This window comes from Mauremys reevesii, linkage group 8 (assembly GCF_016161935.1).
Source record: "Mauremys reevesii isolate NIE-2019 linkage group 8, ASM1616193v1, whole genome shotgun sequence".
NCBI classification, from domain to species: Eukaryota; Metazoa; Chordata; order Testudines; family Geoemydidae; genus Mauremys; species Mauremys reevesii.
In genome coordinates, this window is record NC_052630.1 from 91,825,252 (window position 1) to 91,839,162 (window position 13,911).

The 13,911-nt window shown below is 41.1% G+C and overlaps 1 protein-coding gene across 2 annotated transcripts in view; it reads right to left on the reverse strand.

Moving 5' to 3' along the window:
* Positions 1 to 13,372, reverse strand: part of ROR1 (receptor tyrosine kinase like orphan receptor 1) — a 240,878-nt gene extending 227,506 nt beyond the window's left edge. The window contains exon 1 of one of the 2 annotated variants that reach the window (XM_039486399.1): positions 13,186 to 13,372. In XM_039486399.1, coding sequence (XP_039342333.1) covers positions 13,186 to 13,285 — 100 coding nt within the window. In that variant the 5' untranslated portion in view covers positions 13,286 to 13,372. Of the gene's footprint in view, positions 1 to 660; positions 733 to 13,185 lie in introns of those variants that run through there. The other variant, XM_039486401.1, reaches the window with a different exon arrangement.
* Positions 13,373 to 13,911: the final 539 nt, after the last annotated feature.

Consider the following 13,911-nt stretch of genomic DNA (forward strand, 5'->3'; position numbering starts at 1 on the left):
ATGACCCATAACTTATGAGAGGCAGAACTGCAAGTGATGATGGCTCTCCACTCTCCTGGGTAAGTAGCATGTATCTTACCACTGCACTCCAGAGTGTACTCTGTTATCCCACACCAGGTTCCAATTATTCCATGGCCTATTCAACTTCTGATTTACTTATTTAAAAGGGTGCAACTAAATCTCACAGAGGGTGTGAGTTAAAGGCTGAGCTTGCACTGAGCTGGACCTTCAAAGCCTATCCGAATGTTCACAGCATATTAATTTATTCTACCGTTGTGTTGCTACTAAATTAAGTGGTAGTAAATTAAAACCACAAAGACAAGGACCAACAGTTAACCACATGCTGAGCAAAACAAGTGTTGCTTCCATCTTGCCCATGGAGGCTGTAGCCTTGGGCTCTGAGAAGCTGCTGAGACGAGTGAGTTTCAAAGGAGGGGGGGGACCTCAATTCAGAAAGCACTATCACCAGATGTGAAGGGTTTCAAACTTAAAAGTGCCAACAGCAAGTGTTTCCCAGCTGATCATAACTGATTCCAAGGTATCTGAGGTAAAAGGCAATTTTGCTCTCCAGAACAGATACCAGACCATTCAGGATCAGCAACAGCTTGACTTGCCCCGTGATTTTAACAGGAAGCTAGTGAAGAGAACTGAGCATCATACCAGTCTGTGCCACTTGGAAGGCAGGCAGTTGCATTCTGTACTAGCTTCAGCTCCTGAGTGGGCTTCAGACAAAGCCCTAATCAGAACACATTTCAAGGGTCAAGCCTGGCAGTAACACAGGAGTAGATAATCATATTAGAGAAGAATGACCACAGCCTCACAGCCATATATAACCATTCACTGTAACCAACTAGCAGAAGCTTTTAAACGACAGGGTCTTCACCTTTGTTTTTTGGTTCTCTCAGTATTGGTTGATTATTATTAAGCCACCAGACCTCTATAGGTCTTGAGGTGGTGGTGTGCTTTCATGTGCCCTTCAGTTTATCATTAACAGCAAATCAAAATTTGTTTTTCAGAAAAGGATAAAAGGAGAAAGAGAAAATGGCGGAAGGCATTAGAATGCCAACCCTCCCACCCCCCTTCTTGGTCACTGGTTGGAATCAAGGGACCCGGATGGTGCTATTTTGTGGCCTATATGTAATTATCTCAGTCTAGCTCCTAATGAACAAGTGTCCACATCACTAAAGCCATGATCTGGCTGGCACTAGTTGCTAACTCTAGATCAAATTTTCTGAAGTACACGTGAAAAAGAAGTTCTTTAGATAAAAGCTGTAATGGGAATCAATATATATTAAAGGCTGTGATGCACTCAGATAGTTCAATAACATTGTAAACATACCAGAGATGAGATTAGGAAAGTAGTCTTAGATTATAAATATCTTTGCAGTAATAATAGTTACTGAGATTACAAATATTTAGAATAATACATTATTTGAAGAGTGAGATTAAAACAGGTTCAAAGGACTGTCTTGGGTTTTTGTTTTTTTTGTTTTTTTAAAAAAGAGTAAAAACAGCTTGTGTGCCATAGTCATTCCAGTATGCTGGTGGTAGCTACAACATCAGATCATCTCTACTCAGTATTTTCCTTTACAGATCAAGTTAAAAGACTAAGGATTTTACTGCTCTTAGGAAGGATACAAAAATACACAATGTACACAGCATTGGTATAGACAGTTTTTTTCTTTGGAGGGGCAAAAAACTTAAAAGCTTCATCAAATCTTAAAAAAAAAAAAAATTCAAAGTAGTTTCAATTTGCTGTAATACAGAGACTGGAATGCCACCCACTTACCCCCAAGAGATTACACTCAACCCTGGTTAATCCACTCTGGCTTTAGCCAGATGTCTGGACATCTGAAAGACTTCAATGATTAGCAATTCCATAATATGTTCATATTTGCATAAAAATGTAGTTTGCAAACTGGTTTAGATTAACCAAACATACCCACTGTATAATGTTTCGTAACAATGGCTGGGACTGAAGCTAAGGCAGAATAAAAACAATCTGTTTAATAACAAACAAGAATCTGTTCATATGGTTAACACTAAGGCCACGTCTACACTACCCACCATATCGGCAGGTAGTAATCAATTGGGCATCGATTTATCGCCTCTCGTCTAGATGCGATAAATCGATCCCCGAATTGATGCCTGTACTCCACCTTGGCAGGAGGAGTAAGCAGAGTCGACAGGGGAGCCGCGGCGGTCGACTTGCCGCCGTGAGGACGGTCAGGTAAGCCAAACTAAGATACTTCGACTTCAGCTACGTGAATAGCGTAGCTGCAGTTGCGTATCTTAGATCGACCACCCCCAGTGTAGACCAGCCCTAAGACCTAGAGCCGTTAAAGTTCTGTGGTTCCCCACTTCTTTACAGAGTTCAGCAGAAGCCCTGCCTTATTACACAGGTATTCAGAACCCGTTCTTTTCTCCTTGTATTTTCTCCTGTAAAGGAACATCATAAATATGCCACTGCCTTTCAACCAAAGCAGACTGGAAAGGTGGTCTTGTGGTTAAGGTACTCAACTGTGACTCAGAAGGGCTGGTTTCAATTCACAGCTCTATCAAAGACTTCCTGTGTGAGCTTGGAGAAGTCACTTGGCCATCCTGTGGCTAAGTTTCCCTATTGTGAAATACAGATAATGCTTCCTTTGTCTTGTCTCTTTACGCTGTTAAATGCTTTTGGACAGGGTCTTGCTGATACTATGGTGTCAAGGCTAAATCCCCACTCAGGAACTTTCAGTGCAGGAAGTGGGGGCCTGCAAGGATTCTAAAAATTAATATGGCCACTCCAGGCTTGTATTAAATTCCCAAGGTTACAGCTTTTCTCTGACTTTGGCTTGGTAAACGCTGCCACCACCCAAATGCAAAAAAACAACAACAACAACAACAAAACCCTTGGACCCAGGAAGGAACACTTGGGAATTCCTCCCTGTGGGGTACTCTCAAGCCCTTTCAAACACACCCTCTGGGGAAGAGCTGAGAAAGAAAAAGGAAATTAGATGTGGCTACCAGTTAATCAAACAACATGCACAAACCTCTTAGAACACCAAAAATCCAATCCTGTTCTTAAAAAAGGTAAATTTTATTAAAAGCAAAAAGGAAAAAATACATCTGGAATGTAGGCTTTTACTAGATTTTAAAAGAGCAACTCAAAAAATTAAGCACCCAAACTAGCTTTCTTGGGGGTTCAGCTTAAAGGTTACAAGCAAACAAAAGCATCAGGAGTTAGCACAGAGGAGATCCACAAGTCAAAATAAGAAATAAACCTGATTATGTCAAACTAAACATTCCTTATCCAAAGAATTTCTTCTAGGTGTGGAAGATACTTTTTCAGACCTGGTTCAAAGCTTACACAGCATTCCGGCTTATAGCATTGCTGCTCCGTCCCCTTCCAGCCCAGAGAACAACAGACAAAGGGATAGTGTCTTTCCCCGTTTTAAAAAGTTCTACCTTCCCATTGGCTCTTTTGGTCAGGTGCCAACTTTTTTTCCTCTTTACCTGAGGGACTTTTTAACCCTTTACAGGTAAAGCAAGTAAAGAACAGCTACCAAAAGGGATTTTACAACTAACTGGCTGGCTGGGTGGGTGCCAATCAAAGGGACCAACCCCTCCTACTTTACTTATCACATATGGTAATATACTGCACTTAGCACAAGGAAGCCCTGATCTCAGTTGGAACCTCTAGGTGCTACTGTGAGAAAAAATACCAAGACCATACTGAAACATCACAACACACTTCAAAAGGTAGTATTTGCTTTTATAAGTTTAGGGTTGTGTGAAACTCAGGTTTTCCTATGCATTGGTTGATTGAGATGGTTCCCAATAAGCTTGGGTTTGTATATCCTGTATGTTTTGGGTTCAAACATACCCAATAACTCAAACTGAAACTCAGCTGTAATATGTAATCATAAACCAACCTGGTTCATTTAAAACTGGTCCCAGGTTCTTTGAATAGGTTCAAGAACCCTAGCAAATGTTTTCATAATCCTAATCTGAATTTTAAGTATGTAACAAGAAGCAAAAACAAGGCAAGTTATACCCAGTTTCACTGCAAATATCTACATTGCCTTGACTAGGATATTGTGATCTGAGAGCTGGATTGTGTTAGAACTTTCACAATGAACTCTTCACAGTAGGGGAAAAATTCAGGCAAATTAAGAATTTACCCAAATCTTTGCCCAAAACACAAACTGAGCCAGATCCAGATATTTCCCACTGGAAGCACCACCATTATTTGTCAGACATTTTCCTGGTTCTGGCCAGGAGCACTGAAATACAAAAGGCTCTTTGCAGAGTAATATTAAGCCAACCAGCAGATAGGAAGTACCAGATATCTCATAAAAAGGCTATTGTTCTGATATTTCCAGACCAGCATTACTATCCTAATGGTCTGAATTCTCACTGCTGAACCAAGCCTCCAATGCTGTTGAGGCCAGATCTTCAGAAGTACTGAGCACTCACCACTGAAAGTAAAGTCAATGGGAGCTACAGATACTCAGCACCTCTGAAAGTCAGGCCTTTGAGGTTCACCTACAGCTATCAAGATGGCCCCTCATCATGGCTCACTAGTGGGGATTGATCCTGGCACCTTCAGCACTAAAAGTACAGACCTCTACAACTTGAGTCAAAAGAGTACCTTACGTAGTAGTACCCTTACACAATGTGTGGGCCAACCACTAGATAGGCAGCAGCATGATACTCTTGGCCAGCATGTTACACTTACATCTCCAGCCTTTGAGAATAAGGTTTCACAGCAATAAGATAAAATGCTGCCTGTAGATGAAACCAAGATGTTTATCTCTGGAGAGGAATTCCCATGCTGTGAATGTGAAAGAGAATATCCCTCCAAAGTCAATACTGAGTGCTAGGAGTGACAAAGTATCTTCTAATATATTTCTGCTCTCTGGAGGGAATATGTGATGAGGTTATAAAGTTACTTAACATTTTTCCTTTCTTATCTCTGATCTTCCGATTTCCCATGGCCTGCTGCTGTGCTCTGACACAGGACTATACCATTCTGTCTCTTTCCCAGCTACTTCACTACTCCTGGAGCAGATGTTCAGACCTGAGCGGCAGAAAAAGTAGAGCATCTGGGAAAGAGACAGAAGTCTAGTTCACTGACATCCCTCGAAGGAACAGAGCAGCAGGTCGCACGAAGCTATTGTGAAGTATCAGTTTCAACACGTGACCTGCCAGGCTTGGAAAATCCTTTTAATAAAATGCAGGTTTATGCCATGGTCTCTAGTAACTGCCATATGAACCTGCTGCATAAGAGGAGCTGATCCTGTTAAGAAGCACTAATACTGAGTACTCAGATTGCTGGGATCTCCAACACAGAGTTAGCAGCAGGGCAAGTGCTGAAGAGGACTAAAATCATATCTTAATAGCAACATACTGCAAAACCAGATCAGTAGCAGAAAATGATTTCTACTACTCAGTAGGAATTCAGGTCATAACACACTATCTAAATTAAGGGTCATTACTCCCCTTAATGCAGGGGTAGGCAACCTATGGCACATGTGCCAAAGGTGGCACGCGAGCTGATTTTCAGTGGCACTCACAATGCCCGGGTCCTGGCCACTGGTCCGGGGGGCTCTGCATTTTAATTTAATTTTAAATGAAGCTTTTTAAACATTTTAAAAACCTTATTTACTTTACATACAACAATAGTTTAGTTATATATTTTAGACTTATCGAAAGAGACCTTCTAAAAATGTTAAAATATATTACTGGCACGCAAAACCTTAAATCAGAGTGAATAAATGATGACTTGGCACACCACTTCTGAAAGGTTGCTGACCCCTGCCTTAATGCATGCACATACCCAACTCCAATTAACAGTAGTGGAACTTAGACATAACAGAGGCTAAGACGAGAATACAAGCCATAGTTTACAGTGTCACACAGATGTACATGTACATTTGAGAAAAAACAGAGAACATATATGCAAAGGACAGTTTAATTTTTTTTTAATATGTTCATTAACATAGCTAAGATGCAGCTATATGAACTACAGCTGATGGTTAAATTATTTGAATATTATTCAAACATTTTGCGTGGGAATAAACTGCACAATGCATATTTATTTTCCAAACGACTCAGCTAGCATGAAATTCAGCTCTAGGCCAGCACACAGCAAGGCTTAAGTGGTGCATAGCCCTTGCTCAGCCCCTCTGCATGGGGTAAATTTCACTCCCAGCATACAGTGCTAAGCCAATATCGGAATGTCATGTTTTAAAAATAAAATACTGGTGATTTCCCCCTATTTTTGCCCAGATTTAGCAATACGTGCATTGGTTAAAAAAAAGGATATTGCAGCCACGTTGAATTTCTACTCCTCTCATGCGTCAGATAGGATGCAACTCCTCAGGACTGACTGTGGAATTTTGCATCGCTGTTGGTGCTTTTCCTGGATTTAACTAATTGTTTTCAAGTGGCAACAGCTAAACAATCCCCAAATCTGTGTGTCTGTCTTACCAATATGGACCTTGGGATTCTTTTCGCAAGTCACTAGCCATTTCCTTTCAAATGTAACTCTGCAAAATTATTTGGAGGCAGGGGAGCCCAATTGGCTCCATTTCAAGAAGGGATTTTATTACAAAACCCAAGGAGGATATTGAAGACCCTGCATTATTGCTTTCTGTCATTATAAAGGGCTTGCTTTTCTTAAATAGCTTTTGTTTCAAAGCTTTACAAATCTGGCTGAATGGAATGGGAATCTAACATCACATTGCATTGCAGCTCTGAAATATACTTATTACAGTGCCTTTCACAAGAGGGTCTCAAAAAGCTTTATAAACATACTTTAACAGTACCTATGTGAGCTGAAATTATCCCCATTTTATAGCTGAGCAGACTATCTCACTTTCCTATGTGCTTTTCATATTTAAAATTGATGCAAATATAGTTCAAAATGGGCATATAATTTATAAAAGAAATTAAATAAAACCAAAGACAAAGTCTCCCATATGTAACATTACACCAGTACTCACAATGAAAGTAATATTGTTAGTAACATAGCAAAAGGTGTAACTTCTTTTCCTGGATCATGCTGTAGATACCAAAACGTCAAAATAATCACTGAACTTTCAAATGTTTCTTATTTACCACATAAAATTGTTCTCACAGGAACTAGAGAGATGTACTGCAGTTAATCAAAATATTGTGTTATTTATACGTCACTGAAAATTACTCTAATCTATTCAGATCTGCATTGTTTATATTATGAATGATTGAATTAAATGTCTGTCAATATTACAGGCACAATACCAACAAGTAACACAGATGACAATCTCCGCTCTAAAGAGCTGGTGTTTGATAATTAACATTTGTACAGTGCTCTAATAAAACTAAGTATGGACCTCGTCTTTCAAACCCTTACTTGTGAGAGTTGTGCTTGTACGTAATCACATAAATAGTCCAACTGCCTTCAATACAAAAGACAACATCAAAAAAGTAAGGCCTGATTTGCTAGTTTTTCAATGCTGCTACTTTAACCAAATAAAAATATAATTCTATAAATATGACTGTATATTTAGTATAGTCATTTAAGAGAACTTTTAACATGCAGGAATCATTTTTAAAATATGAACTATTTTATCGCTGTATTGTTCTTTTTATTAATGAATGACAAGGTGTGAAATTTACTAGCTTTGCCAAGATCAGACCATGGTATGATCTGCCTAGTTTATCTATGGTTCACATAGCAGTTTCACCTCTAAAACACTGGTGGGTATTTTCTGCTCAGCTTTACTCTAGTACTTATAGCAAGATTGCTATATTTCACTGACATAATGAATAAAACGCATTTTTAGCAGCACAAAATAACTAGCTTTGTAAGTAGACCACAGTTTACCAGATTTCTAAACAAAATTGTTTCTAAATTTACAGATTTAAACCATGTTTCTAAAAATCACACACATTTCTAAACATAAAATTCATAACTGAGCTCGCTATGGCAAGATGACAGTGGAGGACAGCGCCTGGAAGGGATACACTGTTTATTTTTTATTTTGTATTAGTTACCTTTTTGGATATTTCTGGCATGCAAGATAGCTTATATGTTACAAGCAGCTGCATTTAGTTAGGGGTTTTTGAAGAATTTTCTTCTCTGAGGTGCTTTTTAGTGTCTCAGAAGGCTACTGCATTTCTGTGCATGTCTCTGAAGAACAGTATCTAGTGTCACACCTCAGGGAAGGTTTTTTGTCCAGCTTTAGATATTTGTATTTAAGAGCTTTAAGAAATCTTTAAGTAGACCCCTGCCTAGATCTCATTTGCAAAGGCTTAAGTTAAACAAAATGTCCTATGTGTATATAATTAGCACGCCATTCTCCATGGACATAATTACAGTAATACACAAACTATTATTCTAATCATTCATTTGTAGTTAGTGCAACTTGTGAATAGACATGCCAGATACCAAAATCAGTCAAACAGCTCCAAAACGTATTTCCATCCTTCCATACGCTGTTAGTCAATGATAGAAACATTTTATTTGTTTGTAAACATATAATGCATACTGACTGCAATAGAAAACTGGGATATAGCACTCCCAATCTAAGATGGAGTAATGCTAATCCACTGGAGGTAACTTTCAAAAAGGGCAACAGTTTTTCCTATTATCTAAAATACATAGTCTATGGATATATGTTTTTAGGCATAAAAATTGTTTTACCCTATTCATGGTATTTCTGCCATGACTCTACTTTAGCTCACAGAGCCACATGATACACCTCTACCTCGATATAACGCTTCTCCTCAGGAGCCAAAAAATCTTATCACGTTATAGATGAAACTGCGTTATATCGAACTTGCTTTGATCCACCAGAGTGCGCAGTCCCACCTCCCTCCCCCGGAGTGCTGCTTTACCGTGTTATATCTGAATTCGTGTTATATCGGGTCGCGTTATATCAAGGTAGAGGTGTATTCAACAATAATAAAGCTGGACGTGTAATAACAATAGCCATCACAGATACTGTAACGAGTGAGGGGGGAAAAGCCAAGTTACAGAATTCCTGTTCCTCATATTCACACTAACCTTGTGGTTTTACTCAGAACATTTTTGGGCCAACCTCTCAGTGCACTTGGGAAGAGCATTTAAAAATAAATTATTTATTTGCATGCTGCTTTTACTTGCATGCTGCTTTTAATTTGCTTTTTCTATGTTTTGTTTCCTGTACTGTGGCTGCCAACCCTTCAAAAACAAAAAACAGAAGACCAAAGAAACTCTGTTCAAATTCTGCATGGAGCATGAGTTACATTTAAATGTCACAAAGATGATTTTGTACTAAATACGATGCAGCAGGCTTATGTTGTGCCAAAATGCTTCTATTTTAGATCACAAGATCATGTGATCCTCTCTCAGTCAATAACCAGACAGTTGATTTTTAAAATGATTAGACATCACTGCTAGAAAGATAACTATGCAGGATAGTTTACATCACATGATCATGTCTCAACTAGATTATTTAGTAACCCAAAGTGGACATGAGCAGATTTTTAAGCCCCATCCTACATATGCTTGAAGACTTACTTATTTTTACTCATATGAGTTGTCCTAGTGAACTGACTACTGACATGAATTAATTTACCCTCGCCCTGAAGAGTTTGCAGGATCAGGATGTCAGATTATAAACTCTTTGGAGCAGAAACCACATGTTTGAACAGGTCATTTTATGGTAACTTCTGTACATGTTGGGGGCTCTGGTTTTATTGTAATGTGAATATTAAATAATAATCATGAAGATCAATGGGCAGGCAGACCTTGGATTCCCAATCAATCAGTATTAAAGCTTTCCTGACAGTGAAAGTTTTACAGTTGTTAAGGTTACCAGTATATAAGGATGTTCATTAAAGGCCTTATTTTCACAGGTCTGAAAAAATATCCTCTTTTACATCTGAAATGTCCATGTTTGGTCTCAGCCAAAGCACATGGGCCTTTTTTGGTGGTGGTAGTGGGGGGTGGGGAGTGGAGAAATCCATTCACCCATTTTTGAATTACAGAAAAAATAAATGAAACACTTCTCGTTTAAGTAAATGGTAATATATCTTTTTGCTTACATAACTCAAAATCTGCTAAATGTTATCATTTAAGATTTTCAAGTTAGCTAATCTTCACTGAGGTCTAGATCCTTACATATTTAGAACAAAAATTAATTGTATGTATTTAAAAATTTCTCATTGCATGCTGATAATGTTTGCTAATCTGAGGCAATACAATACTTAAATCTGGCACCAAGTTAACACTAATTAATATCTAGGAGAAAAGTCTACAATATAGCAAACATTTCTACAGACAATATTTCAATGCAGACATTAATTCTGTATTGAAATCCTTATGCTCCTGCACAGCTTGTAAGTAGCACAGAATAGAGCCTCTCTCCTGCAGTATTTACAGTAAATCCAAGACAGCAAATTGTGGGCTTAAACTGCTGATTGAGCATAATAAGGTTTGGGGTTGTTGTTTTTTTTTTTTGAACTTTTACTTTATTAAAAAGAAAACAAAACCTCATGTTAAGGTAACATTAAGGTTATTAATTTAAACACTAAAAGGTCATGAAATGAAAACGTGAAGGTTCATAGTAACATTAACTTGGCCTTTTTAATGTTTATGTTGTCAAATATACATAAAATATTCCACAGAAGACATTCAACATTAGCCAGCTGTCACCACACAGATGTCAGAGAACTCCTTCTCTAAGGCTAGACCCTGATCCAGCAATTAAATGTGTATTAGACCCTAGTACTCATCAACAGGATCCATCCACATGGATCCAACAGCAGAATTGGGGACATAGTGAAAGATAGGGATAATCTCAGACCACTGTGTGGTAACTGTTGTCAACAGTTGACTTTTTAAAGGAAACCATTCCATAGCATGTGCAATATGGCCATTGGCTGAGCTGGTGTTATTAAAACCTTGTTTTCAGCATTTTGGTAGCCATGTTGGCCCTAAAACCTGAAGAAGAGCTCTCTATAGCTCAAAAGTTTGTATCTTTCACCAATGGAAGTTGGTCCAATAAAAGATATTACCTCATTCACCTTGACTCTTTATTAAAACCTTAACTTTTTCGTTGCTTGACCTCTGAGTATTTAAACTCAAACTTAACATGGCATTAATGTATATTTTTCTTTTTTGAATATACATTATGGCCAAGATTTTCAAAAGTGACATGACCAACCTGACACACCTTACAGGGGCCTGATGTTAGGTTATGCATGCTCAGCATTTTTTGAAGCCTTTCAAAAATCATGCAAAATCACTAGTCATTTTTAAATATCTTAGCCTAAATATGCACACTTTACCTAATGCCAATCCAGGCTATCAGCCTCCGTTTCTTTTATGTATGTGCTATATGACGACTCAAATCTAAAATTATTGAAATGGCTACAATTAAAAATAAAACAATATTAAAATGAACGGATCACAAATATTGTTGGTTAAAACTAAACAAGAGATTTGCTTTAAGGTCATTGTTATCAATTTGCCCTGGAACAATATATATGCAGTAAGATGGCAAAGCATTCCACATAGCTGGAACTAAAAAGACAAATCATCATTGATAATATTACCTTACAGACCATAAGTCAAATTATCAAAAGCAGAATGAAAGGCCTAGGTATAGTTACATTTAGCTAACAACTCAGTCAAACTCTTGGAAAGTGTTTTTATGAAGCAATTCCGTACAGATCAAGTATAAAACTTGACTTCATTAACGGCAATATAGGAATGCTGGAAATCAGAGGAAAATAAGCCAAATACGTCTCTTAAGAAAGAGCCTGGTAATAGTATTTTTCAAGAAGAAGAATACTGATGTGAAATATAAAGTCCTAACAAAACTTTGTCTAACTACTGGATTAAAATGTTTGCAATTTGACAGAGGTAAATTGTAGACTTAAAATTCCTCAAAGGATATTCTTCAGGATGAACAAACTGATGTTCAAGCTTTTACTTCTCTCTGCTTTCTGGTTATACTCTCACCTTCATTCCAAAAACCCAGTTAATAAATTATCAACTGATACACATTTAATCTTAGGCAGCGAGATTCTAGTACACTTAGTTAGGATGAATACCTCCTTACTCTGTAAACAGCCTCACTGATATCAATGGGACTATTCATGCAGTAAGGGAGTAAAGATACCAGAACCTGTCCCAAAGATATATACAATTTCTGTTATAAGCAGCTTCCAGGTTAGTCTTGGTTAATAAAAAAATTACATTTTAATGTCTATGGATGGTTGAAAAGGCCTCTTGTTCAGTGTTGCCCCTTAAAAAGATATTCTCACTCTCCTTCTCTTTGGTACCTTATGCTGTGTCGGTGCTTTTCTAAATACAGCTTAAAACAATATCAAAAAGGGGTTTCTTTCAGTTGTCTTAACCAGACACAGATTGCATATTAAAGTGAAGCCCAACACCCCGACAGCTTGAATCAACTTTTCACCCCTCCTCAAAGAAAGAATCAGTTGTATCCACAGGAACAGCCCATCTTCCCTTTCATTGTGTCCCAGCACAGAGAGGAGAGGGAAGCACTGATGGCTTCCCGCAGGGGAAGGTAATACGCTTTGCCTTTCTTATTAGCTTTACTCTAAATGTTGCCATTGTCTTTAAAGAGGATCCAAATCAAGTATGCATTAGATTGCGGCTTAGAAACCACATTCAACCCACTGCCCAGATGCACCCAGTTTTTACCGTACTTTGCAAATACAAATAGTGCGCGCACACACACACACACAGCTGCTGCTCCTCCTCCCACCTCTCGGGCTGCAGCTGGGAAGGGTGGAAGCGACAAGGGAACAATTGCAGAATCGGGGCTTTGTCTGGGGTCACCCAGTTTCATTCACACACATGCGAGCCCTGCGGAAAGTCCGCCGGACTCCCCCCCCCCTCCGGCATCGGCGCGGGCCGGGCCGAGCCGGCTCCGGCTCTTTGGCGGGGACGGGAGGGGAGAGAGAAGCCCCACAGCCTCTTTCCGCCGCGATGACAGCGGAGCGCCCCGGCCCCGCAGCCAGAGGGCGCCCCGCGGGCGGGCAGAGGGGATGGAGGAGCGGAGCGGCGGGGAGCGCTGGGGGGAGGGCGGGGAGCGCTGGGGGGGGCAGGCAGCGCGTCCCCCCGGGGACACAGAGCAGCGGCAGGGAACTTTGCAAAGGGCCCGGCGCCGGGAGCCGAGCGGGGACCGCGGCGCGTCTTACCTCGGGCTGCGCCCCCGCGCTCCGCCAGGCTCCCCGCGTGCAGCAGCAGCAGCAGCAGCAGCGGCGGGAGGCTCCGCGCCCAGCCGCCCGGCCGGGGCATTCCTGAGCCGGCTGGCGCTACTCCGACATCCGCGGGACGGAGCCCGGAGCCCGGGCCAGCTCTCCCCGCCGCGCTGTGCCGGGGGGGGGGCTCTGCCCTCCCAGCCCTTCCCCGCGCCGGCCGGGCACTGAGCGGGGGCGGCTGCTTCGCTCCCTCAGCCCCTCACTTGTCACTTTCCAAAACCTCCCCTCGGAGCCCGGCCCCGCACCCCCCACCGGCGGGCGGCTCAGCCTGGCCCAGCAGCGCCCCCTGCCGGCCGCGCCGAGTCACTCCCAGCCCCTGCGAACCTCGGCCTGGCCGCAGGAGAGACCCGCGCCCCGGTCCAGCCTGGCCCCACAGCCCAGGGTCGGCATCGGGCCGGCGGGGGGAGCCTGGGACAGGGGAGGCGCTGGGAGGCAGGGGAGCGAGGGCTTAGGGGCTGGAACTGGGGGTGCTGCCGCACCCCCTGGCTCGAAGGGGTTTCCAGCATATTCAGGGGTTACAGTTTGGTTCAGTGGCTCCCAGCATCCCCGCTATAAAAACTGTTCCAGCCCCGCTGGGGAGAGGGAGAACTTGGGGTGCCCGGGAGCCTCCTCCCCTTAGATCGCTCCCCCCTCCCACGAGAGAGGGACTCAGTGAGTCTCTGT